This window comes from Tasmannia lanceolata, unplaced genomic scaffold (assembly GCF_043159265.1).
Source record: "Tasmannia lanceolata isolate RefF3 unplaced genomic scaffold, GAP_Taslan_0.1 ptg000018l, whole genome shotgun sequence".
NCBI classification, from domain to species: Eukaryota; Viridiplantae; Streptophyta; class Magnoliopsida; order Canellales; family Winteraceae; genus Tasmannia; species Tasmannia lanceolata.
Window position 1 is genome coordinate 3,888,116 of NW_027518695.1, and position 27,892 is coordinate 3,916,007.

A 27,892-nucleotide genomic window follows, 5' to 3' on the forward strand; every position below is an offset into this window, starting at 1 on the left:
ATTCGCCAGATCGGCAATGAGAGAGATAAAAACACTCCTAAAAAGATAGAAAATTTTTATTTTAAAAAACTAGATATTGTTCAAACAAACCTTGCACATCCTTTTATTTATAATAAAATCATTTAAAAACCTTTCTAATTTCAACTCAACCTCAATTACTTGCACTCTAACTTGTGCTAACTTGCATAGACTCTAACTTGCTAACTACTTCGACTCAATTTCCTATCTAGTAACACACTTCACTATCTAGAGGAATTGGGCCGCCCTCTAAAGCATGGTTTAAAATTTCAGTTTCAATACTGGTTCCGGACCCACGAAATTTCAAAATTTCAGTCGAAATTTTGTAATAATTGAAAGAGCTTATTTAATTCGACCGAAATTCCGAAATTTTGTAACACTTCTTCTTTTCTTTTCTTTTTAAAATACATTTTCTCGAAATTTCGGACTGAAATTGAATTCCGAAATTTTGGCAGAAATTAGGTAAAGGCCGAAATTCGAAATTTCTGCAAATTTCGGTTTCGGTCCCCACCGAAATCCGAAATTTCGGCCGAAATTTAAAACCATGGTCTAAAAACACGTGGTGGTGGAATGAGGAGGTCCAAAAGGCGATTAGGTCTAAAAGGGAGTATCATAAATGTCTGTGTAAGTGTAGAAATGAGGAGAACATTGAGAAGTATAAATTGGCTAGAAAAAAAGCTAAGAAAGCAGTAAGGGAAAAAGAAGAGCAGGGACTTGAGTAAGGAAGGAAGAGCATTTTATAAATTGTCTATAAGCTTGCTAAGATAAGAGAGAGGAAGAGAAGGGACTTAAGTCATATAAAATGCATCAAAGATGAGAATCAAAGATTGTTAGTAAGAGAAAACAAGGTTAAAGAGAGATGGAGAAGTTACTTCGTTAAGTTGTATAATGGAGAAACTGTAGCGAATTTGGGAGAACTTGGTAACGCTTTTGATTTTACAGACTAGAGGTTTGTTCGTAGAATTCGAACATCAGAGGTAAGAGTAGCTATGAAAAATATGAAATTAGGTAAGGCTAATGGGGCCTGACAATATTCTTATTGAGACTTGGAGATGCTTGGGTGCTGTAGGTTTGGTTTGGTTAACTAGATTATTTAATAATATTTTTAAGACAAAGAATATGCCTAATGAGTGGAGGAAGAGTACATTAGTACTTATTTATAAGAATAAATGTGATATTTAGAGCTGCACCAATTACCAGAGAATTAAGCTGATGAGTCACACCATGAAGCTTTGGGAGAGGGTAATTGAGCCTAGACTAAGAAAATACCTCATCTTGGAATTTGGATACCCTCTGTAAGCTCATCCATATCTAACGTAAAAAGATAAGGACTTAGAGCTGATCCTTAGTGCAGTCTTATTGTAATTGGAAACTCACTAGACGTGCCATCCGTGGTTCTGACACTAGTTAAGGCTCCATCATACATATCCTTAATCACATCAACATATTTAGTAGGCACTTTTTTCCTTTCAAGGACCCACCATATAACACTCCTGGGAACATTATCATACGCTTTCTCCAAAACAATAAAAACCATATGAAGGTTCCTTTTATTTTCTCTAAATCTCTCCATTAAACGCCTAATTAAGAAGATAGTTTCCATAGTCGATCGTCCAGACATGAAGCCCAACTAATTCTCTTGTGACTCTAGGCCCTAACTGTGAACAAAATAAGTAGGACCTCTAAACTGAAAAAAGTAAGAGGCAGAGAAATTATACGATGAGGGCCCATGCAAACACATGATTTTTAGAAAGTACGGCCACCTCCATGATGATCCAAACCGTCCATTTGTTGGGCCACAATGCAAATAAAGATCTATTCCAAACCTTTCACATCACGGAAAAGGGAACACATTAGAACTTGGAAAGAGTGATAGGAATTTCAAACGGCAACACAAGGAAAGCCATGGCTTCAATGATAGCTCTTGGAAACAAGTCTACAGGGTCTGATTTAATGCTATATTCAGAAATTGGTTTTGAACCTTTTGTTTCTTTTTTGAAACTGTGGTTTTGAACCATTATATATGCTAGACAAGGCAATTTGTGAAAAACAAATGGTTTCCATACTCATTGACTGCCCGTCTTCACCAGAAAGTGCATTGTTCTTCCAGCTTGTGAATTCACTGTGCGAAAAACTAAAGTAACAGAGTATAACACACCGGTTACGTGCTAGAGCTCAAAACAGTGGAGGGTACCTCAAAGCTATGGCTAATAGGTACCAGAACGATGAGGAATATGTCCCAACAATTTTCAGACACCAAATGATAAGATATGTCCCAACAATTTTCAGAGACATGCATTGCAAATACATATAAATTTCTGTCCTGGGGAGAGGAGTGTGAAAATTTTGATGGCTGAGCACGTACAAATAAATCTTCGAGATGATTACACGGTCAAAATAGTGTAATAGCTATAATGTTGGGAGACGCAAAACATGACAAACAAAATACAGCTCCTGTCAGGGTTAGGCATTGATAACACTGATTCCAAAACTTCATTGACAATAGGAGTATATGAGGAACACCAGCCTATGTACTCGCAAATTACAATACAGAGAAGAATTATACAAAGGTTCCATCTAAACCATACCTTACTTGGTCAACCAGTAAATTAGAATTAGAAATGTACACACGGATGCAACAAGCGAAAGGATGATGGTGTCCATTGACTTCTTCCTCTTGATTGACGACAGAATTTGGTTAACCTGCCCAATTACATCGAAAGTATTTTATACTTGGCAATGACAAACACACATATCCAGCATTTGAATTAAAGAAACATTGCAGGAAACTAGTTTTCATACCGAAGGAAGCCGGCTGCTAACATTGGTTAGCTTTGAACCGATACCACTGAATGTCGAGCGCTGAATAACAAGAGCCCCTAAAGTAGCTTGGGCTTGGGAGATCACAGTATCAATCTGCGAATTACAAATGCTATGTCAGACAACTTTGACAGAAATCGCTAAGATGGGCGTATGGTTTCTTCAAGAAAACCCACAATGAAACTTGTCAGTGAAACTATTTTATATACTCATACAGATCATAGTAGACTCACAATAGACCATCCATCACCCTATGAGTTAAACCATAAGCAACATTGACATACATACATAGGGAATAAACAATATGACTTGAGAAAAAAGAAAGGGTGTGAAAAGGGACTTGATACAGGAAGTTTAGCAAATAAAGGGTGAAAAAATGAAGCAAATACATGTACTCTTGTTGGCATAATGAAGAGTGATCAGTGAATTCATCTTTACACATAAAAAGAAATACACATTGGCGAAAAATCTCAGCAGTTCTAAGAATGACGTAGGAAATTTTGGAATAATCCTCATCCTCACAAACCAAAGAAGCAGATAGAAATATATGCAGACTGAACAGTAGTGATGCCACTATAACACGAAGAATAATAAATATATGTGGAAGCAAACACTCTGGGTGGTGAATGAAGAGCAACATATTATGAAAATGGAAAATGATGAAGGGCATAAAATGCAACTTTCAACACTCAAATACTATTATGAGACTGACTATAGCAAGTCCTGGAAGAATCAATATTAGAAAGAGATAAAACTAAAATCTCTAAATGATAAGCGAATTTTTTTCCTGATAATTATGATTAAGGTGAATTTAGGAAATCCTTCAGAGGCATATATGATATATGAACAGTTGAGAAGGGAAAGCAAATAATGAACATTAAAAAACTACTAGTTTTTATTAGGATGGTACCTGCACTTTGAAATGTCCCAAAACAATGATGCTGTAGAAATTAAAAGAAATGACCTATTTCTAATTCTAGCAGCCTCTCTCGCTACCAGCAGACTCGGGTAAGATCAACAAATTTATACACTTACAAATTGAAGCAAAGCTGGAAGTGTTAAAATATGTCACATTGACACTATCGGATCCTAGTATGTACCATTGTTAACTGTGGAAGAGACAATCACCATAAGTTCGAATGCAAGGGATTTCAGCCCTAGTATATACTATTGTTAATTGTGGAAGAGAGACATAAGTTCGGGTGTGAGGGATTTCAGCTTTGTATTCTTAAATAAAAGGAATTTTGTGAAAGACTGTTTAATTTTGTGGGTGGGAAGGCCAAAGCAAGTGCTATCAAAACCCTTAAACAATTGTCACATGAGGAAAATTAAGCTAAAATTATTATAAACCCACCTAAGTCAACACCTTTCACCACAGAAGCTGATTGATGATGACATGAAGATTTACATGAAAGCAATCTTTTAATGATTGCTTCTCCAATCTAGAGTTTAACTACAAAAAATTTGTTGATAAGCCACATACAATCATGCCATTTTTCAACAACATTCACGAATAGAACATCAAATCTAAATCATCAGAATTCCCAATATAAAAGTAAATTAATGAGGGAAGTCACCTGTCCTGTATTTCGGCTGATAGCTGCTTGTTCTCTGAGTAGACCCTGTCCTTCAAAACCACCATTGTCTTCTAAATCTGCTCTTGTCCGATCGAAATGCCTAAAATCTTCAAGCAGTGATGCATGCTCTTGCTTAGCTCTAAGGCTGGATCGGAGCCGATAAAACTCCTGCACTTCAATCATGTCAAACATTGGGTTACTCTTTTTTTTTTTTTTTGAACGACAAACACTCAGTCACTCTTTGACAGATACAATATTTTGGAAGCACTCATGGTGCATAGGAATTTAAATTTTAAAGGTTCATATAGTGATTGAAAGAAATATATTACCTGAGTAAGATCTTGTAAAATCTCTTGATGACGAGTCAAAGTATGAGAAAAAAAATCTGAGCCGGCAGATGATACCCAAGCTTGCATCTGTGAAATTACTTGTTGAAGTTGTTTGAGTAGTCGATCAATACCAGATTCAAGTTCATTCTCTGAACCATCAACTTTGGTAGCAACCAATCTACGATATGAATTCATTTGCTCATCCAATTGTGCTTCAAGATTCATTGCCTGCATGTGAAAATAAGGATTTCAGTTCATAACCAGATAGAAAACTACCAATAGAACAAAGAAAAACTATGGGTGTGCTAATCATCATACTCCTCAATATTCATCGATTATCCACTTTAAGATCGGTAAGTAAAGAAAACAGTCATGAACAAAAATCTCATGGTGTTGCAGAGGCACATATAACATGAGGGCGGCCATGACCACCACCCCCCCTCTCCCGCGTCTCCAAGTGTAAATTCTTGGCTCTGCCCCTGTGTGTATTATTTATTTTCATTCACCAATTAACAATGTAGGGGTTATCCCTAGACAGCAACCATGGTAATGTATATTTCCACTTTTATGGGATCTTTGCCATTGGGGGCAAACTTGAGAAGTAAAACCTACAGGTACAGACTGATTTCTTTAGGGGTCTGTTCCAGTAAGGGTAAATATGGGGTAAAACATTTGTTTACACGCTACAAAAAAATGGTGGCTGTTCCTATGGCCGTTAGTAGGGGAAATCACCCTTTAGAATGTTGGAAGTCACTCCCGTCATTTACCCCATAATAGGGGACGTCGCATGTCCCTGTGGACAGAATAATTTTAAAGTGTAAGTCAGACCATAAGTTTAGGGGTGGGGGAGGGGGGGCTAAAAAAACAAGTTTCAATTCGATTACCCCTTCTGACTACCCCTTCACTCCCGACCTTATCTCCCCCTTCTTCCCCGATCCTTTATTTCCTTCTACTCTCCTTGTCTTATCTCCTTACCTGGTTCTCTCTCCCCCTCTCCCTCTTCTTGCCAACGAATTTTCTCTCGATGCACTCCTTTGGTATTTTTCTGAAGATCTCCGATTTCTCCAATGACCCTCGACTAACCCACTGAACTTATCTCTCCTCCACGCTGCTTCGGCTGAAACAAGGATTTCTTCTGCTTCAAGAAAGAGATTTCTTGATTCCCTAAAACGACACTCCCCCTGCTCCTTTTCTTCGTCATTCTTCTTTTTTGGAGATTTAAACAATAAGCTCTTCCTTCTGTGAGGATTGCAGCAGATGGCGCGGCACTTTTTTTATTATTTGTCCTGTTTTTAGTGTATTTGTCTCATTTACATTGTTGGATGATCGTGGATGTTAAGCTGTTTCATGTAGATCATTTACACTGCGAGAATTTAATTATTTATCTCATAGAACCTTCTTCAGGTTTATAGGTTTCATGTATAATAAGTGGCTTTTTAACATTCTGATCATTCTGTTACAGGAAACTACTGCTCATCTTGAGGAGTTCAAAAACTCAATTGATGCAAAGATTGCTCTACGTCATAGCAATTTAAATCCTGAAAAGCCTGTCTAGTAGACAGAGGACCAATTTGAATCCTGAAAAGCCTTATTTCCTACTCTATCAGCAGAACCAGTTTGAACATGCATTAAGCTTCGTACGCCAACTATGCCTATAAGTGCTTGTAGTAAAGTCATCAAACTCTTACTTTCCAGCATCAGAATATCACTATGCGTCCCACAAATATAAACTAGAATTCCATTTCCTATCCCCCCACTCATCGAATATAATTCCCAAAACATCAAACTCTTGAATCCTATAGGATCACCTACTCCTCCAGGCAATGGAACGGCACTCACAACTAAAGAACACAGACTCATCGATTCCACATAAAACATCTTATCATGATCATTACAAAACAAACTTTTATGTGCGGGTGTGATAAAACAGAAGATCAATGTATCTGTAAAATTCTGGCACACACATGAAATAGTCCAGATAAAAATCTAGACCATGATATTTTTGGAGAAATGATATAAGCACAACCCTGTTTTGATATTTTCACCAACACATCTCGTCTTTTAGCATTTAAAGAGCTGTGAAAGGGGAAAGATATGGGTAGAAAAGGGATGGTTTATAAACTCTGGAGAATGTTATTAAACGAAATAGTGAGAGTTGTTTCTCAATGTATCTATTTTGCCCACAAGAACACTATTAGTACAGGATGCCCTCTTAAATCCCATTCCATTACCTATGCGGTGGTATCCTATTAGTAGTACATAATTCCTCGCTGAAACAGTCAAACAGATACTAATGCATGTAGGGACTAAGCTTAGGAAAGCCAAGGGAAGAAAGCTCGTACTGATTGCACTACGAAACCGATGAATGGCACAATCAAATGATCTGGATGAAATGAAGTTTTGAGCAGAAGAGAATAAAAATAGTATGTACAAGAATTCAAATCAAAGTGATTCAAGAACTAGGGGCGGGGCAGCGCGCTCCTATTAATCTTAGGTTTGTTAAAAAAAAAAAAAAAAAAAAACCTAGGACTAGAAATCAGCTCAGCAGAATCAAGTACAATTTTCTTAATGGATGAAATCAAAGGAATTCCCAAGACAATGAATGGAATCAGATGTTTTCCTTTGAAAATTGTTCAGAGAAGGGATCGGAATTAGGGTTTTCTGTTTTAATATTTTCTTCGCCCAAACTGTTCATAGATGAATCGGAAAAAGAAGAAGAAATACACAGATTAAACAAAAAGATCCGAATCGTGGATCGGCAAATCCAAATACAGATGATGAGATTGCAGGGTTACCTGTTTGCGAAGAGCGTCCCACGAGCTCGGTAAATCCATTGATTTTTCTCTCCTTTTTCTTTATCTTTCAGATCTACAAAGAGAAAAAAGTAGAAAAATGAAGAGAATTTCTGAAGAGAGAGAGAAATCAAAGATTGTTTGTTGCGGTGTGATGAAGGAACGAAGAGGTTTCACTTTTTACGCACGGAAGTTGGTAGGTTGCTTATTGAGTTTGGGTCTTCTTAAAATGCGCAGGGTGCGTATTGATTGAGATCACTTGGACAGTTAGACCACATATCATTTGGGCCGTAAAAACTCTTTGATAATTGATCTGGTTCATCCATTTTGGTGGCCCTACATTGGATTGCAAATTTTGAATTGGCCCTCCTCAAAACTCTAGTAATAATGTGTGTATAAGTTCGTTGATCATCTTTTTTATATGATTTAACATGAGGATTAAAATGTTTTCAAACTTCTCTTAGGCCGTTTGGATGCCGAGAAGATTTTGATTTTGATTTCTCACATTTGCAGCCCATTTTGCGTTGTCATTTGGATCTGGATCAAATTCTTGGATTTGATACCCTACTTCAAATTGATTTTTTTTTCCCTTTTTTTCTCTCTCGAGGCTGTTTCATGCTCTTCGGACTCCTACCCTCAAACTCTCTCTCTCTCTCTCTCTCTCTCTCTGCCTATCGCTCACAACTGGCCCCACTAATATTTCATGGAATATATTCTCACAGTTGCCAAACATGCCCTTGCGAGATCATTTTTCAGACCAAGTGCAACTCTAGTGAGTTCCCTCCATTCACGTTAAAAGGGGGTGATCCCACAGGGGGCAGGGCGGAAAAATAATCTCCCATTTAAATCCAGTTAGTCCAGAAAAAAATAATTAACTTTGCATTGACACATTTCATTTGTGTGAATTTAAACAGAATATATTTAAATTTATTTTAAATCTTTACTCAGATCATTTTTATTCGATGGGTTTTCCTGTGAATTTTTTTCTATAAATAAGGATCATGGAGCACATAACAAACTTTCCCTAGTCTTCTAGAGAAAACTCTAAAAATCTATCAAAATGAATGTTTGGATTTAGCTCGAGAAAAAATAGATTTTAGGTTAAATGTTAGAAGGACCTCACTTCACTAACCTTTTGCAGGTTTAAGTTACATTAGTTGTTAAAAGATCGGTCGGCAAAGCCTCCCTCGTACGGACGTTGGCCCAACGGCCGTTGAGTCGTTGCGTTCGGTCCCTCGCCCGAGAAATCTGAGGAGCTCTTCCTCAACTGTCCACATTCACATTCATTTTAACCGTTAATCTATATTTCTTATAGTTAAATTTTACTTATTATATTAGAAATAGTATTTCTTACTTTCTTAAGTAGTTGATTTTAATTAACTAGGGTTAAAAGGTCCGTCTAAACATTGTGCTAGTTCAGTAATATAAAGAATTATATTCCTCTTGTTTGATTATAGTTCATAATTTATAGATGGGAATTTCATTCTTCATCACCATTAGCTAGCCCGTCCCTTTTCATTTCTCTCCATAAGTTAGTCTCATAATTTAACCATTTAGCTAATGGAGAGAGCAGTGCAGTGCAACATGAGGGCTTCCGAGGAGGTTAGCCAAGCATGCACGCTTAACTCTGGAGTTCTAATGTGTGATCTAGTGCATTTGTGTTGGTTATAATAGCAACCCCTCTCTCAACTCTTTACCAGTGATTTTGTACCATATCCCTCTTCTATTCATTGAGAAACAAGTAAACTAATCTTTCCAATATGCCTAATTTTTCTGTAGAAACTAAAAATACCATGTCAGACTGATCTAGGAAGAAAGAGGATGAGTAGTGGATATATATGTAGTTGCTGATATTTATGATTTACAATAGAACGTCCTAGATCTTGTTAGGTACCCAACCAATATACAACCGAAAGCCCCATATGGAATGCACTAGATTAAGCCTTGTCTCATACTAGGCTGGGTCCATCTAGTCTAGTACCCGGCAGTCTCCCACTAATTAAGACTGTAATATATTTTTTCTACCGGGTCCCACTGCCAACAGGATTTTCGTTCGTGCTTCTCTTGGGTGAATGGTGCAAAGACAGTAATACGTGCGAATATACTCTCTTTCCATCTCCTACGGAGAATAGAAAAGGAAAGAAGTCGTGGATTTGGAAATAAGGCTTAGAAAGATGAGATATTCTGTGCTGAAGTGGCTTTTCTCTCTCCCATTTGTTTGACTCTTATTACTTGGCAATCGTCCATACGAGTAAAGACAACACTGACAAAATTGACAACATTTAAGTTAAAACAACAAAGTACGCCGAACAATCACTTAAAATTTGTCGAAGTCTCCAAATCCTTTATGTGAAATAAAAACACAACCTTCCAAAAACCACACCAATGCAAACATCGAAATCCGATAAAACCAAAGCCAATTCCCTCTCAATTTTCCCTCATCTATGTTACTATTTAAACTAACCTACTATGGCCTCATCCAAAGCTCTAGGCCCCAACTATGGCCTCCCTCAAAATGGTTCCACTTCTTCTAATCGCCCTCTTTTGCTCTTCCACCATCGCCATGCGTGAAATTCCAAATTCATATTATCCTTCTCCGCCGGGTTCCTCACCCCCGCCAGTTTCTTCCCCACCCATGCCGGCTCCGATGCCTTACACGCCGGTTTCTTCCCCACCCATGCCGGCTCCGGTGTCTTACCCGCCGTATTCCAACTTACCCATGCCCGCTCCGATGTCTTACGCGCCGGTTTCCTCCTCTCCCACAAAGGAGCCTGAATATTATCCTACACCGGGTCCATATCCAGCAGAGCCAGCTCCAATGATCTCACCCTCACCAGCTTCTTCTAAATCGACAGGTGTTGTGAAACAACCAATTACTCCATAAGTTTAAGCTGTTAGAGTTGGTGTTATTTAATCATTTATACTTTAACACTCCCCCTCACTCTGTGGCCCCTTTTTTAGGGGTTGGCCTACAAGTGACACATGTGGCTCCTCTTTTTCGGTTTCGCCATTACATGTTGATTTTATTTTTAATATCGAGTACTGTGATACCATGTGAAATAGGGGTGCGGGTTGAGTTGGATTAGGTTGGGTTGAGGTTAGACCAACCCTAGCCCAACCCAAGATAGTATTCCCTCACCCGACCCGAGCCTCGGGTTGAGGATGGTCAACCCTAACTTATCCCACCTCTAAATCTTTCAACCCTAACCCTAACCCAATCCATCTAATAAACCCGAAATCGGGTCAGGTGTTGGGTTGGGTTCGGGTTCACCTAGGCCCAAACAGTAAAATACAACAAAAAAGAAAATTAAGATAAAATTAGAGGACGGGTTCTGATTGCCGAGGCTTCAACCTAAATGAACCAGAAATTAAATCGGGCAATCCCACCTTAGGAAATGCCAACCAAACCCAAGGCAGACGAGTTCGGGTTGAGCCCAACCCATTGTTGGAAAATTTGTTGAGGGTACTGTTGATGATAGAAAACAGAAACTTGTTGCTTCAAGGCGTGATATCACTTTCCTTAAGACAAGATTCGCCCCCACTAGTAGTGTGCAAAGGGGATCCGCGAATTGCCTCCAAGATACAATGAAGCCTAGTAGGGAAGCCCTACTAATGTTTGATGACGCGTAGCACTAGCGGAATCAAACCCGAAATGCCCTTCCGAAATTTCAAGCCTTAGAGAAATCTCTAGATTCTGTTTCTGCAGAAAAACAGTATCTAGAACAGTAAATAAAAGAAAAACAGTATGTAGAAATACTTGGGGATTTTTGTAGGAGTGTAGAAGAGAGTGTAAAGTCAGTCAGAATTGCCAATTCGATTTCTCTCTGAAATGACTGAAGTTTGCACATTTTTTTTTTATAGACCATATGGTGTCTTTTCAGTGTGAAAAACACCTCTACATGGCACCTTTCCAGAATGTTTGAAATCTGACCGTTAGATCGCACCCATTGATATTGAACGGTCCTGATCGATCCTAGATGTGACTGTTGGCTTGAGTAAAATCCTCTTTCCAACCCAGTCATCGTTAGATCAATCATATATGGTGTGGATCGCACCCCCTTGGCACATGACCGTTGGGGAAAGGGACACAACCCATTTGATCACACCCTTTGACCGTTGGAGTCATGGGCCCGTTGGGCCGACCGTTAGGCCCGAACCGAAACGGGCCCACCGTTAGGCCCGAACCGAAGCCCAACCCAACTGAACCATTCGGCTTGATGGGCCTGCGAACCATTTGACCCACCCATCCGACCGGTCCATCTTCATCTTGATCCAACGGTGCAGATCAAATCTGGAAAAATTAAAGGCTCCAATCGCTCCTCGCGACGTTGCGTACGTGCGAAGTGCAAAGTGCGCCTAAAAAAGCGCCAATAAAGCGCCACTATGCGCCCTATAGCCCATTGCCCACGCCGCGCGCGCGCGTGCGCGTGCGCGTGTGCGAACGGTGCGTTGCACCGTCCCGCGGGTCCAACCACGGGTTCAACCCAATGTGCAATCAACAAGAGTTAGAAAAGGTAGTGCTTTATAAGCCCTTCTCTTTCTTTTCTCTCATCCGATGTGGAACTATCTTTTTCAACTACACTTCTACATCCTTTTGAAAAGCAAATATTTCCAAGAAAACATTTTCTTTTTCCCAAACGCTTTTGATAAAACATTTTCCAAAACACTAAAACATGTAATATACTTGATTTTGAAAATGCAAAATCACTAACAATCCCCCACCATTTTCAAAATCAAAGAAAATTTTCTCATCAGGCTTGGAAATCTTATGCATAGATGAAGGTATCTCTCGATTTGAACCTTCACTTAGTGAGGACATATCAAAGTTAACCAGAATTGCATAGTAGACGTATCTTTGAACTAGCTATTCTATTTGGTTAACCGGATACGTCTCACACACAAGATTTCACCTCTTTGGGCAATTTCTAAAACCGACACATGTACTGGCCTTGTGTCTATATCTTGGTTTCATGAGCGCTCTAGAGACTAGCCAGGTCTCATAGGAAGCGGCACCACTTCCACACTCACATAGGTAGGCTTATCAAGAGTGCCCCTGTAACTAAAACACTCCAACACTATGTTATAAGCCTATTAAGAGTTTAAATACTCAGCCTTCTCCTTTTAAACATTACAGGTACCAAGCACTTTACCTTGGGATGGCAAATAATACAGATTATAGTGCTTGCAATCACTCCATATGATGTACTTGGACTCATTGAACTCAAGACTTGATATTTATTCAAGTGTTGAGTTGATGTTCCATCATTGGTGACTATTGGTTAATGGCTTTAACCCCATCCCTAATGATGTTTTACACACCAGATCTCTTGCAAGAGCTTTAGTGAATGGATCGGCCAAGTTTTGGCTCGATCTCACAAAATCAATAGTTACTACTCCATTAGTAAGTAACTCTCTTATAGCACTATGTCTAAGTCCTATATGTCTGGACTTACCATTATAAACATGATTATATGCCCTTGATAGTGTGGCCTGACTATCACAATGGACATAAATCGATGGCATTGGTTTAGACCATAACGGAATTTCCAATAACAAATTCCGAAGCCATTCCGCCTCTTTACAGCATGCTGCCAGAGCTATAAACTCTGCTTCCATAGTTGAAGTTGTTATGCATGTCTGTTTCTTAGAGGCCCAGGAGACTGCTCCCCCACCAAGGGTGAAAATCCACCCACTGGTTGATAAATGGTCTATACGCTCAGTTATCCAACTAGCATCAGAGTATCCTTCTATTACAGTTGGATACCCACTATAACATAAACCATAGTCTATAGTTTTCTTTAAATATTTTAAAACTCTATAGACTGCATTCCAATGAGAAAAACTAGGATTACTGGTAAACCTACTAAGTTTACCTACAGCATATGCTATGTCTGGCCTAGTACAAGTCATAGCATACATAAGACTACCAATTACACTAGCATACCCTAGTTGAGAGATAGTCCTGCCAGTATTAAGATACAACTTTATATTTGGGTCAAAAGGTGTTGAAATGGGTGAACATTCAAAATGGTTAAACTTTTTAAGAACTTTCTCAATATAATGTGATTGTGTTAGAATAAGACCATTGTCCTGTCTTATGATTCTAATACCCAAAATCACATCAGCTTCACCCATATCTTTCATATCAAAGTTTTGAGAAAGATATGATTTAGTACTTTGAATGCTTGCAATATCAGTACCAAAAATTAACATGTCATCAACATATAAACAAATAACAACACCTTTGCTGCCCTTAAATTTACTGTATATACATTTATCTGATTCATGTATCTTATAACCATTTGACACTAAGACTTTATCAAATCTTTCATGCCATTGTTTAGGGGCTTGCTTAAGCCCATACAATGATTTGATAAGCTTACATACTTTATGCTCTTGGCCTGGCAGAATAAATCCCTCAGGTTGTTCCATATACACTTCTTCATCAAGTTCACCATTTAAGAATGCGGTTTTAACATCCATCTGGTGAATGTGAAGTTTGTATATGGAAGCAAGGGCAATCAACACTCTAATGGTAGAAATCCTAGCAACAGGTGCATATGTATCAAAGTAATCAATACCGGGTTTTTGAGTAAACCCTTTGGCAACTAACCTTGCCTTAAACTTTTCTATGGTCCCATCTACATTGATCTTCTTCTTGAAGATCCATTTACATCCTATAGGTTTAGACCCAGGTGGTAGATCAACCAAAATCCAAGTTTTATTACCCATGATAGAATCCATTTCGTCATTAATTGCTTCTTTCCAAAAAGCAACATCTTGTGACTTTATGGCTTCTCCATAGGTTTGAGGGTCACTTTCTATGCTTAAGTTTAACAAGACAGAACCTTGGAGTTTTTCCCTTGTCCCTTCTACCAGGTAGGTTACAAAGTCAGGGCCAAAACTCCTATCCCTTCTATCTCTTGAACTTCTTCTTATTTTACTAGGTTGTACACTAGGTTCACCAACTTCTGTTTGTGATTCTAAATGATGATCTACAGAAGTTGTAGGTTCAATTTCTTTAGGAATTGAAGTGAACCTATTTTCATAGAAAAAGGCATCTCTAGATTCAATTATGGTATTGACATCTATAAAATCATTGGGTTCTATAACTAAGAACCTATAGGCCTTACTGTGACTAGCATATCCCAAAAAGATACACTCAATACCCCTTTCACCTAATTTTCTTAACTTAGGTTTAGGGACTTTAACTATAGATCTACAACCCCAAACTTTAAGGTAACTTAAGTTTGGTTTCCTTTTCTTCCACAATTCATAAGGGGTTATATTAGATTTCTTACTTGGTACCCTATTCAAAATGTGACAAGCTGTAAGTAAGGCTTCACCCCAAAAACTTTTATTTAAACCAGAATTAACAAGCATAGCATTAATCATTTCAGTAAGTGTCCTATTCTTCCTTTCTGCTACACCATTTTGTTGTGGTGTATAAGGGGCAGAAGTTTCATGGACTATGCCTACTGATTCACAGAAATGAGGAAAGTGATATTCACCACCTCTATCTGATCTGAGACATTTAATGCTTGTTATACATTGGTTTTCTACTTCAGTTTTATAAATCTTAAATTTTTCTAAAACCTCATCTTTATGACTAAGTAGATAAACATAACAGTACTTAGAATAATCATCAATAAATGTAACAAAGTACTTTTTACCTCCCTTTGTGGGAACACTATGTATGTCACATACATCACTATGAATTAAATCTAACAAGTTAGAAGTTCTATCTACTTTAGGAAATGACTTAGTGATTATCTTGGTTTGCATGCATGTTTTACATCTATCTACTAAGTCATTTTCATATTTAGGAATTAAGGTTAACTTAACCATATCATTCATTTTCCTAGTATTTACATGTCCTAAACGATTATGCCATAAAGATAAAGAAGAATCCAAAACATAAGCAAAGACATTCACTTTATTGATATTAAGTTTGAACATCCCTTCATACATATATCCCTTCCCAACAAAAGTACCCCCCTTAGAAAGAATGAACTTGTCAGATTCAAATACAAGTTTGAAGCCATTCTTGTTGAGAATGCTTCCAGACACTAAGTTCTTTCTAACTTCTGGTACATGGTAGACACTGGTTAGAGTGAGTCGCTTGCCGGATGTGAACTCAAGTTCCACCTTGCCCTTCCCTTTGACTTCTGCTGTCGACGAATTTCCCATGTATAACACGCTTCCATCTTCAACTGTTTCATAAGTTGAAAACAGGTTCCTGTCTTTACAGACATGCATCGTCGCACCAGAGTCAATCCACCAATCATTGCCATCTTCAAGCATATTTGCCTCTGAAATCATGGCGACAAACTTTTCTTTGTCTGTTGGTGCACCCGACTTCTTATCCTTAAGAAGTCGGCACTCACTCTTGTAATGGCCTGGTTTGCCACAGTTGAAACAAGCACCCTTTCTTTTCTTATTCTTATTAGTATTCTTTTCAGGGTGTTTGTTTCTCTTCCAATTGCCTTTTCTTTGTTGGTTCGAATTCTTGACATTTTCCACCAAATGGATCTTAGAGGATACAGTTTCATTTTCTTTCTTGTCTCTGATTCTTGACTCTTCCTCAATCCTGAGGCATTGAGCCAAGTCTTCAATAGACATTTCCTCTTTCTTGTGTTTTAGACTTTTTCTAAAGTCTTTCCAATTTGGTGGAAGTTTGTCAATAATTGACGGGACAATGAAGGAATCATCAAGAAGGATGCCTTGCAAATGAATTTGATTAATTACATGTTGTATTTCATGTAATTGATCAATAACAGACTTATCATCTACCATTTTAAAATTTAAAAATTGACTCACAGTGAATTTCTTGCTACTGGCATCTTCCGCCAAGTATTTGGCTTCAAGTGCATTCCAGATTTCACTTGCTGATCCCATGCCTTGATATATGTCAAATAGTGTATCTGACATAGCATTAAGGATATGCCCTTTGCAAATGTAGTCATCCTGTTCCCACTTCATCCTTGCACGAGCCTCCGCCAAAGTTTCATTTTCATTTGCTGACGGCTTTAGAGTTGTGAGAACATGGACCACTTTGAGTGATGTCAAAATGAAGTGCAGCTTCTTCTGCCAGCGCTTGAAATTTCCTTTGTCGAAACGTTCGAGTTTGACAAAGTCTTGGGTCATTTGACGAACTGAATAAAGTGCCATTGAAACAACAGTAGAAAATCTTGTCTTAAGATTGTTGGAAAATTTGTTGAGGGTACTGTTGATGATAGAAAACAGAAACTTGTTGCTTCAAGGCGTGATATCACTTTCCTTAAGACAAGATTCGCCCCCACTAGTAGTGTGCAAAGGGGATCCGCGAATTGCCTCCAAGATACAATGAAGCCTAGTAGGGAAGCCCTACTAATGTTTGATGACGCGTAGCACTAGCGGAATCAAACCCGAAATGCCCTTCCGAAATTTCAAGCCTTAGAGAAATCTCTAGATTCTGTTTCTGCAGAAAAACAGTATCTAGAACAGTAAATAAAAGAAAAACAGTATGTAGAAATACTTGGGGATTTTTGTAGGAGTGTAGAAGAGAGTGTAAAGTCAGTCAGAATTGCCAATTCGATTTCTCTCTGAAATGACTGAAGTTTGCACATTTTTTTTTTATAGACCATATGGTGTCTTTTCAGTGTGAAAAACACCTCTACATGGCACCTTTCCAGAATGTTTGAAATCTGACCGTTAGATCGCACCCATTGATATTGAACGGTCCTGATCGATCCTAGATGTGACTGTTGGCTTGAGTAAAATCCTCTTTCCAACCCAGTCATCGTTAGATCAATCATATATGGTGTGGATCGCACCCCCTTGGCACATGACCGTTGGGGAAAGGGACACAACCCATTTGATCACACCCTTTGACCGTTGGAGTCATGGGCCCGTTGGGCCGACCGTTAGGCCCGAACCGAAACGGGCCCACCGTTAGGCCCGAACCGAAGCCCAACCCAACTGAACCATTCGGCTTGATGGGCCTGCGAACCATTTGACCCACCCATCCGACCGGTCCATCTTCATCTTGATCCAACGGTGCAGATCAAATCTGGAAAAATTAAAGGCTCCAATCGCTCCTCGCGACGTTGCGTACGTGCGAAGTGCAAAGTGCGCCTAAAAAAGCGCCAATAAAGCGCCACTATGCGCCCTATAGCCCATTGCCCACGCCGCGCGCGCGCGTGCGCGTGCGCGTGTGCGAACGGTGCGTTGCACCGTCCCGCGGGTCCAACCACGGGTTCAACCCAATGTGCAATCAACAAGAGTTAGAAAAGGTAGTGCTTTATAAGCCCTTCTCTTTCTTTTCTCTCATCCGATGTGGAACTATCTTTTTCAACTACACTTCTACATCCTTTTGAAAAGCAAATATTTCCAAGAAAACATTTTCTTTTTCCCAAACGCTTTTGATAAAACATTTTCCAAAACACTAAAACATGTAATATACTTGATTTTGAAAATGCAAAATCACTAACATGTTGCACCCCTAATGTCAAACAGCCTGTTACTCCCAAAGCTTCAGCTTTAGCTTTTGAAGATGGCATTATTTAATCTTTTATACTTTTTAACAGGTATCAAAGCCGGTTATTGGCCTTCATCAAGTTCATGGATCTTCCCAGCATCCGCCATAGACACGTCTTACTTCACACACATCTACTACGCCTTTGTCACACTCGACCCCACCACATACACCCTAGCCATTACTCAGCCCGACGAAACCATGCTCCCCAACTTCACCACGACCCTTCACGCCAAAAACCCACCAGCTAAGGCTCTCCTATCCATCGGCGGAGCCGGCGCCGGCGCCACCATCTTCTCCAACATGGTCAGAACCGCCTCCACGCGTCGTGTCTTTATCAATTCAACCATCTACGCCGCACGAAAATACAACTTAGACGGATTCGATATCGACTGGGAATTCCCCACAACTCAACAAGACATGGACAACCTTGTTCTCCTCTTAGCCGAGTGGCACATTACCATAAAAAAGGAGGCTCGATTCGCCGGAAAACCTCAGCTCCTCCTCACTGCCGCCGTCTATTTCTCAGCCGAGTTTTTCCTTTCCGGCAACCTTTCTTACCCGGGCGTAGCCATGTGGAAAAAACTTAGCTGGGTGAACGCCATGTGCTATGACTATCATGGGTCGTGGGACCCAAGTCAAACCGGGGCCCACGCTGCGCTGTTCGACCCGAACAGCAATATTAGCACTAGCTATGGGATCCAATCGTGGATTAAATTGGGAGTGCCACGTCATAAGATTGTCATGGGCCTACCTCTATACGGACGGACGTGGCAGCTTGAGGATCCTGGGGTCCACGGGATTGGTGCTCCCGCTGTTAGTGTGGGGCCCGGTGACAATGGGGTGATGATCTACTCGGACGTGGTGGATTTCAATTTGGCCAATAATGCCACGGTCTATTATGATAAGGACACCGTTTCTACGTATTCTTATGCTGGGACTGCGTGGATCGGGTACGATGACCCCATGTCCGTCTATTACAAAATGAAGTATGCCCGAGATAAGCGTATTGGTGGGTATTTTTTCTGGGCCGTTGGATTCGACAAGAATTGGACGGTCTCTAAACAAGGTAACAAAAATCACATGATGCATATAATTGAGTGGGAAATCAGGGTAGAAAAATGGTCATTTAAAAAAAATTAAGAGGGAGAAGCTAGAACAAAGCTCGTTTACATATTATCGGGTGGGAATTAGGCTCTCTTATTTTGATATTACCATCCCATTCTTTATTTTGAACTTCTCTTCTTCCCACCTACAATTTTCATCAACCTCTCCATAGATAATTAGCTGACGAAGGAAAATAGAGAAACAAAATTTGGTTATTCATCTTATTGTTATTGTAACTTTCCTTCCTATATTATTTGCTGCTTTGAGTCTATACGTTTTCTTGTCGAAAATTTCCATCTAACTTTGGCTTTGTTTCTTTTATTGGCAGCTGCGATTGCCTGGGAACTTTGGGGAAACAGTCACTAATCTCTCGTTTATCGGCAGCTTCCATTGCCTGGGAACTCTGGGAATCTCCCTGTATCCTGATTTTGTAATAAATATTGCATTGGTTTATATGCTCTTAATTTGGCCTCTCGCATGGAGAGGATTGCATTGGTTTATATTTCTCGGTTAAAATTTCAAGAATTAACAATAAAAATTGTGACTTGTGTGAAGATCCGTTCGGAAGAGGAAAAAGGGGTTTCATATTTGAATTCTGACAAGACACATTAACAATCTGTACAATGGGCAATCGGTCAATCCTTGTTCTTAGAATTGCCACCTAGAAAATTTTACGGTTTTAGGACCCTCGTAGTGATTCTTAGAATTGTCACCTAGACACATTAACCTTCCGATGCAGGTGCATCTTGGCCGCCCAAATCAATTACGCAGATCAACGGTCCAAAATGAGTTTAATAATTTCTTCTTTTCTTTTAAATATTTAGTAATTACGTATTTATTTAAGGTAGGAGTTTGAATTAGGAAGAGTTTTATTGGGAAAGGAGTTTTTGTTTTATTTGGAAACTAGACTAGAATGTGGAAAGCTTGGGAAAGGAGTTTTTGTTTTATTTGGAAACTAGATTAGAATGTGAAAAGCTTGAGTTAACGTAGGAGAGGGAGTTTTCTTTTCAAAACCCTATAAATAGGCCTCAATGTAAACAGCTATGATAAGGGGCGATGCCACTTGTAAGGAAAGGGGGACAATTGCCCCGCTTATTTTTTGGAAAAAAAAAATAGATACCTTTATTTTTTAATTTTTTTTTATACTTATCCCTTTTTTTAAAATATGCCCCCATTTCCAATCATCCCTAAGATAGAAAATAAGTTTAAAATTTTAATGTTACCATTTTTATCTCCCTTCATTGTGCAAGATTTACTATAATTTTTGTCCCTTTGTACAAAATTTTAGATAGAAATTTTTTCTATCTTAAAATTAAGATAGATAAAAAATTACTATAATTTTTGCCCCCTTGTGCAAAATTTCTAGCATCGGCCCTGGCCATGATCATCTTTTATTGAAATAAAATTGAGTTGCCTTGCTTTGCTGCCTTCAGAATATAGGAAAGAACCATCTGCTGCTCGTCGTCTCCTACCTTGAGCCACGTTTCATTAGCCTTCCCTTTCATTCCTTTAACCAGTCCTCAAACCCATCTTTATTCATCACAAATTAATTCTCAGCCCACCATCTTCCTTCAACCAATTAGATCATCCTTTAATAGCCCATCATCAACAGCCCCTGTTTCAACCAAAAGCCTATAATTTCAGGCTCCTGAAATTATATCCGAGACACCCCTGCCTAGTTCCAAAGCCTAAACCCAAATCAGCCTTTTTTTAGCCTAACTCCCTACAACTTTTCCCCACCTAAAAATCAGCCACACCACCCTAAAACACCTTTTGATATTGCCACCCCAAAAGCCTTCTTATAGTCATCCGAGACTACCTCCCTCCCTCTTCCACCTCGAGTAATTCTATCACCCCAAACCCATATAATTAGTTTTAATAGCCCATACCATTATTGTCTACCTTGAGTTAAATTGGGAATCAAGGTTTTCGCTTCCGTTATACGCCCCTGAGTCACTTCCCCATAAAAAAAAACATCCAGGCTCTGTTCATTTAAGATTATGCCAACTGATTGTGAGTCCAAAACCAATTATTGGACTCAAAATTATTTTTAATTTCAAGTCCAGTAATTCGTTTTGGACTCGCAATCGGTTGGCATATTATTAAATGAAGAGGGCATTAGCTCTGGTTTAAAATCAATCGTCACCAATTATAATTAATTAGCGACGTTATATTTTACAGTCACCATATTAATGTTATAGCAATGGCAATTTTGCGGTCATGCTAACCCCTTTTTCTTGTAGTTCGTCTCTGTTTCTAGTTTCACGCACTTGAAAATATTTTGACAACATGATTTGACTTTGTTCGACAGGATGATCCTAACATTTTAATTTTTATCACCTTATTAAAAAATAGTCATAATTTAAGCATAGTCCTAACGTGCTTTTTATAAGGTGTTCATCAGTGGCTTAAGAGCTTCTGATCACGGTAGACTCAAAGGCAATGGGCCAGAATAATAGTGGACCACCTTCTCAAAAAAGCTGATCCCGGTGAAGTACCCACATGTATGGATGTGATTGTGTTCCTCAAATTTTTAGGACACGAACCCAACCTTAGGCAAAATCAGGTTGAACCCGGCTCAAGTTGCACCTTTACTCAAAAGTGACCCTGGTGATTTCTTTTTACTCAGACCGGTCTCACAACATGATTACCGAAGAGAACTTCGACTTTGCTTGCACTTCTTTAATTGGCGCACATGAGGGTGTCGCACGCGCACGCGTGTTTGCTTCCTTTTCGGGGAGGAAGCTGTCAATTGGGCCCACGCGTTCAGGAAAAGCCGCAAGGAATATACGCCCCCAGTCTCTGCCACGTGTCAGACCTGTCATTTTCCAGCTGCATTTCTTTCTTCCTCAGGGGCCCACCTTTCCATCCAATCACACATCGAAACCTGGCGAGCAGAGTTTGTAAATTCTAGTAGGAAACCAGAGAGGGGTAAACGCCACGACAAAAAACTAAAAAGGCAAAAGAACATTTCTTTCTTCCAACGGGGCCCACATTTCCATCCAATCACACATCGAAACCTGGCGAGCAGAGTTTGTAAATTCTAGTAGGAAGCTGGAGGGGTGAACGCCACGACAAAAAACTAAAAAGTAAAAGAACATGGCGTTGATATTTTCACCCCCCCTGCAGTACGCATTTGGCCCCTGTTAACGTGATTTGACGTCAAAAAGCGTTAAAGTTGCCCACTGTTCACGTTATAAGGGGGCGAATGGGTACTGCAGAGTGGGTGAAAATCATCTCACGTAGAATACCCTTAAAAACCGTACTATTAACGAGCTGACCCACAGGCCACAGCTTTGTCTCTGTGGGACTGTGGGAGACAGCATGTCCTGAAAAAAGCTAATAATATTCACACTACCGCGTTTGATAGTAAGACGAACTCACCTTGCCTTTCTGTCTTAACCACATGAGTTTGTCTTATTACTATTTCCAAAAAACTCTTAGCAGACAGGGTGAGTCTGTCTTATTATCAAATATATTTACCTTATTGTCCCTACGTTTCAATGCCATGACAAGAATGCCCTTCGGTGGCGGTCAATTATACCATTCGGTGGTGGTCCATCAGATCAACGGCTCATGGTGCAATGGGCCATGGGTATCTTAATTAATTTGAATAGGTACTGTCCCTATAATCGAAATCATATTGATTAGGACCTTCCATGAGTATTAACTTCCTAATGAAGGTGACATGTTTTTGCCTTCCAATGAGAGGTTGATGATCTTGATAGAGACCATTAAAATTCCAACAAAAAAAAATGCAAAACCTACTCTAAAAATCTAAAATAGGTGTATAGCCTGATGTACTACTTAAATTGGTTTTAAATATGGAGATATTTTTTATTTGATATATTGATATAGGTTGACATTGCCACCCATTTACATAGGAAATATTCCAGAATATTCTGAAGGTAAATGATATCAGTACAACCTTGATTTAATAATTGCACAAATCCAGCTTCTCTTTCCTTTTTTAATTGGAATGTGAGAGCTTTTTTGGGAATTGTAATAGCCTTTGACAGTTTTTTAAGGATAAAAGACGAGATGAGTTAATGCAAGTATCAAAACATGGTTGTGCTAATATCATTTCCCATAGAGCTACGAGCCTACAAGAATGAGCAACTATAAAGAAATGAGCAAAAATGAAAGGAGAGTGATATATCCGCTCCTTTTGATCACCACCTGTTACTGTTTGTGGCAATCAGGGGTATTGAATTCTTCTGACGTAAGTACAATAGCCCCTCTTTAGTCATTGATACACTGACGAGGGGTGTTCGGTCAAAAGGGGGCGGATAAATCACTTCCCAAATAAAATTACTTTCTGTTTACAGTTCAAATGGGTGTTGATTTTTTCGCCCCGTTATAGGATAATGCACCCCGCTTTTAACGTGATTTGACGTTAAAGAGTGCCCACAATTCACGTTACAAGTGGGGCGCATTTTCCTGCAAGCCTCTAAGAGGCCAAAAAATCATCTACAATTCAAATATAGGGAATATGATATTTCCACCTCATTTTTTCAGTATTTCCACGCCGTCTCTTCTTAAAATTTGCAACATTATTTGGCTCCTTTTTTTGCAGTTCTCTTTATTTTTTTAAGAGGCAAATAAAAGGGGAGGAATAATTAGAAAGGGTTTCAAGGGATTTGCTAGGGACCATTGCAAAAGGCATTTCGCGAACCGGCTGTTGCTTGAGGGGGCAGCCAAATGGGCTCACTTTTTGTCTTTATTCATTTATTCATCCCATGTGCCTGCTCTCGTGCAACAGCCAGTCCACAAAATGCCTCTGGGATGGCCCCTAGCAAATCCTGGGTTTCAAATGTTATTTTCCATGGCCCCTAGCAAATCCTGGGTTTCAAATGTTATTTTCCATTACTAGTCTTGTTGAGATATTAACTTTTAGTTTCTCTCTTAAAGCATAAGGCTGGGGCGTGTGCGGTTAGACTTCTCATTCTCGCCTATTGATCGGGTAGAAGGGGCGCTGCCCAGAATCTCCTCAATTAGTCGTGTAAAAATGGAGTTTTTATATCAAAAAGTACGTACGGCCCAAACCATATAAGATGAGACATAACCTAAATATGTTGTGCCCCAAAAATCATTTCCATAGGTTGATCATGAGATATTAACTTTTAGTTTCTCTCTTAAAGCATAAAGCTGGGGTGTGTGTTAGACTTCTCATTCTCGCCTATTGATCGGGTAGAAGAGGCGCGCAGAATCTCCTCGATTAGCCGTGTAAAAAATGGAGTTTTTATATCAAAAAGTACGTAAGATGAGACACAGCCTAAATAGGTAGCACCCCAAAAATCATTTCCATAGGTTGATCTTAACCATCCGATCTATAGAGGCTTAGGATCAAACCTCAAGTGTGCAGTCCCTCTATAGATCAGAGGTTAGGATCAACCTATGGAATTGATTTTTGGGGCACAACCTATTTAGGTTGTGGCCCGGATGGTTTGGATCATCCGCAGGCCAAGGAAGGTCGATGAGGCAGTTCGTTGAACGTACGAAAAATAGCTGTTGTTCATGATGCAGTCTGGTACATAAATTTCCATGATCTCAATGTGCTGAGATACTACATAAAAATGTAATATCTAAAATTTAGTTAAGTCATTTAAGGTATTACATAGAAATGTTTTTCTTTTCCTTCTACTTGCTTGTCTGCTTCAGTTTCACTATTCAATAGGAAAATCATATTAAAACTCTTATCTTCATTCATTAAACTGTTTTTGATGGGCCGTTGCTAGAGGTTTTTTTGGGCTTCTTTAGAAGTTTGTATCAGCATTGACAATAGTCTTCTAGGGCGTGCCACTATTAACATAATGAATTATTCATGCCCTTTTCAGAAAATATCTTTTAGGTTTCTTAGGTAGTTATTTAGGGGCCGTTTGGAAACGCGGATTTTAGAATCTTGGATTTCCTCAAAATTGTAGATGGGAGACGATCGCCCAAGAGAGCCGGAGATCGTCCCATGATTCCGGATTTAGATTTTAGAAATCTCGGGGAGAGATTTCTAAAACCTGGATTTCTTATTTAAAATCCAAGAAACACCGGCATACAGTAGCTTCATCATGAACCCTCTTTTACACTGTTTTCAAACTAAAACCTCGATTCTAAAATCCGCATATCCAAACATCCCCTTAGTGTCCTATGCATGGTTTTAAATTTCAGATTTCGGTGGAGAACGAAATTGAAATTTCCAGAAATTTGGAATTTCATGAAATACCAAATTTCGGTCTGAAATTTCGAGAAAATGTCATTTTTAATTTAAAAAAAGAAAGAAATGTTACAAAATTTAGGCCGAAATTTCAAGACGAAATACCAAATTTCGGTGGGGTCCGAAACCGGTAGCGAAACTGAAATTTAAAACCTAGGTCCTCCTATGCATACGGGGGGTTGTTTATAGGATAAGATATGATATGTTGAGGCATGGAGGAGCCTACACGTGCGTCTGCTACGCCTTAGAAGACTGGTGTAAAACCATCAAACACGTGGCTCATCAGTGTTGTCCCACAATGCTTAGACTATCATAGGCCGTTGATCTGAAGGTAGTTTTTTTTTTTTTTTGAAATTTTCCAAGAAAAGTTTGTCATTAATTTCCAATCAAATGAATGTGATATCTTTTCAACATGCGACATAGATCAATTATGCCACTTGGTGGTGGTCCATCAGATCAACGGCTCATGGTGCAATGGGCCATGGGTATCTTAATTAATTTGAACAGATACTGTACCTGTAATCGAAATCATATTGATTAGGACCTTCCATGAGTATTAACTTCCTAATAATGAAGGTGACATGTTTTAATCTTCCAATGAGAGGTTGATGATCTTGACAGCGACCATAGAAATTCCTACAAAAATAAATGCAAAACCTACACTAAAATCGTACGCATAGGCGTATAGCCCGATGTACTACTTAAATTGCTTTTAAATATGGAGAGATATTAGTTGATATATTGATATGGATTGATATCGCCACCCATTTACTTAGGAAGTATTCGAGAATATTTTGAGGGGAAATGACAAGATGAGTTAGTGCAAATATCAAAACACGGTTGTGCTGGTATCATTTCCCATAGAGCTATGAGAACGAACAACTATAAATAAATGAGCAACAAATAAAATTACTTTCTTTTTATCAATTCAAATATAGGGAATATGATATTTCCACCACATTTTTCAGTATTTCCACCCCTTTTGTTTGTCTTTTTTTAAAATTTCCTCCCTTTTATGCATTTCTCTTTATTTTTTTAAAAAGGCAAATAGAAGGGGAGGAATAACGAGAAAGGGATTTCAAGGGATTTGCTAGGGACCATCGCAGAAGGCATTTTGCGGACCGGCTGTTGCTTGAGAAAGCAGCCACATGGGCTCACTTTTTGTCGTTATTCTGCGATGGCTCCTAGCAAATCCCGGGTTTCAAATGTCATTTTCTGTTAATAGTTATGAGAGCCTCACTTTTATTTTCTCTCTTAAAGCAGGGAATTGCTAGCGTCCATCGCAAAAGGCACTTCGCGGCTGATCTGTCGCACGCAAGACCAGCCGCGAAATGCCTTTTGGGATGGACCTTAGCAAATCCCCTTAAAGCATAAGGCATGCTCCCAACTGGGCCTCTCAAGGGGCCCAAACGGTCCTCTGATGGATCCTTTTGATGTAGGATATAAACAAATAATCTGGGTTGGTTGAAGTGTCTCATTTGGGACATAGACATAACGCTTATTTAATCAGGTGGGACCCAAGCACTATAAAGAAGGGGAAGTGAATTAACAAATAGGGACAGCCCCCTCTAAACACTAGAGGGGCTGTCCCAAGTAAAAAAGGGAAACATATAGGGCAATGATAAATTCGCACCCCCGATATGATATTTCACACCCCTTTTAACGTGAATTGACGTCAAATAAAAAAAAACTCCATTAGACTTATTCCTGATCCGAGCAAAATTTGCTATATTTACATCTTTTTTATGAGATTTTATAGTGTGTGGCCATATGGTCCAGTATGTTTCAAAAGTACCATAGAGCCCACTCCATAGGATGATCTAAACCATCCATTTTTTGGACCACAATGTAAATAGGCTGTGCCCCAAAAACATTTCCATAGGATAATCCTAACCCTACGATCTATAGAGGTTTCCATAATGTGCAGTCCCTCTATAGATTGGAGGATTAGGACCATCCTATGGAAATGATTTCTGGGCACAACCTATTTACATTGTGGCCTAACATATGGACAGTTTGGGTCATCCTATGGAGAGGGCCATACAGCTATACGGGCCACACACCTTATAAAATCTCCTTTTTTACATATAAGCTCATCTTGAGGATGATTATTAAACTCAGGGGTGCCCTTGCAAAATGGGCTGGAACAGGGGCCCTTGAGTCCAGCACACCTCTATTTTTGTAGCATCTAATATAATGTAACAAATCACATTGCAATAGATCATCAATAAATGCATTCCTCTCCCTTGGCTGGTGTATGATTTGGTTGGCCAAATCACCTCTAAAAACACGCTAAAAATTCTAATTCTGAACAAAATTTTAATAATTACATAAAAATAAGACATAGAACACTCTGAGAGATGCTCCAGTTCTTAGCTAAACTGATGTCATTTTCAGAAAGCATATAACGTTTATCCATGATCAATTTACATGGATAGTGAAGAAAAATTAGATAATCTAATGACATAAATACTCATTATAACCAGCCTTTTATTAATTAAAACCTGCTAAAAACAAAAGGGTCT

The 27,892-nt window shown here is 39.1% G+C and overlaps 2 protein-coding genes across 2 annotated transcripts; one reads left to right on the plus strand and one right to left on the minus strand.

The window, feature by feature from the left end:
• Positions 1–2,314: 2,314 nt before the first annotated feature.
• Positions 2,315–7,660, minus strand: GOS11 (golgi snare 11). The gene is made up of 5 exons (XM_077360130.1): positions 7,540–7,660; positions 4,745–4,972; positions 4,416–4,583; positions 2,821–2,934; positions 2,315–2,721 (listed from the first exon to the last, which is right to left on the minus strand). Exons 1-5 carry the CDS (start codon positions 7,576–7,578, stop codon positions 2,608–2,610), a joined length of 663 nt encoding a protein of 220 aa, XP_077216245.1. The 5' UTR covers positions 7,579–7,660; the 3' UTR covers positions 2,315–2,607.
• A 2,643-nt stretch (positions 7,661–10,303) lies between these two features.
• On the plus strand, positions 10,304–19,691 carry LOC143851057 (class V chitinase CHIT5-like). The gene is made up of 3 exons (XM_077360378.1): positions 10,304–10,391; positions 18,105–19,121; positions 19,488–19,691. Exons 1-3 carry the CDS (start codon positions 10,355–10,357, stop codon positions 19,523–19,525), a joined length of 1,092 nt encoding a protein of 363 aa, XP_077216493.1. The 5' UTR covers positions 10,304–10,354; the 3' UTR covers positions 19,526–19,691.
• The last annotated feature ends 8,201 nt before the right edge of the window (positions 19,692–27,892 follow it).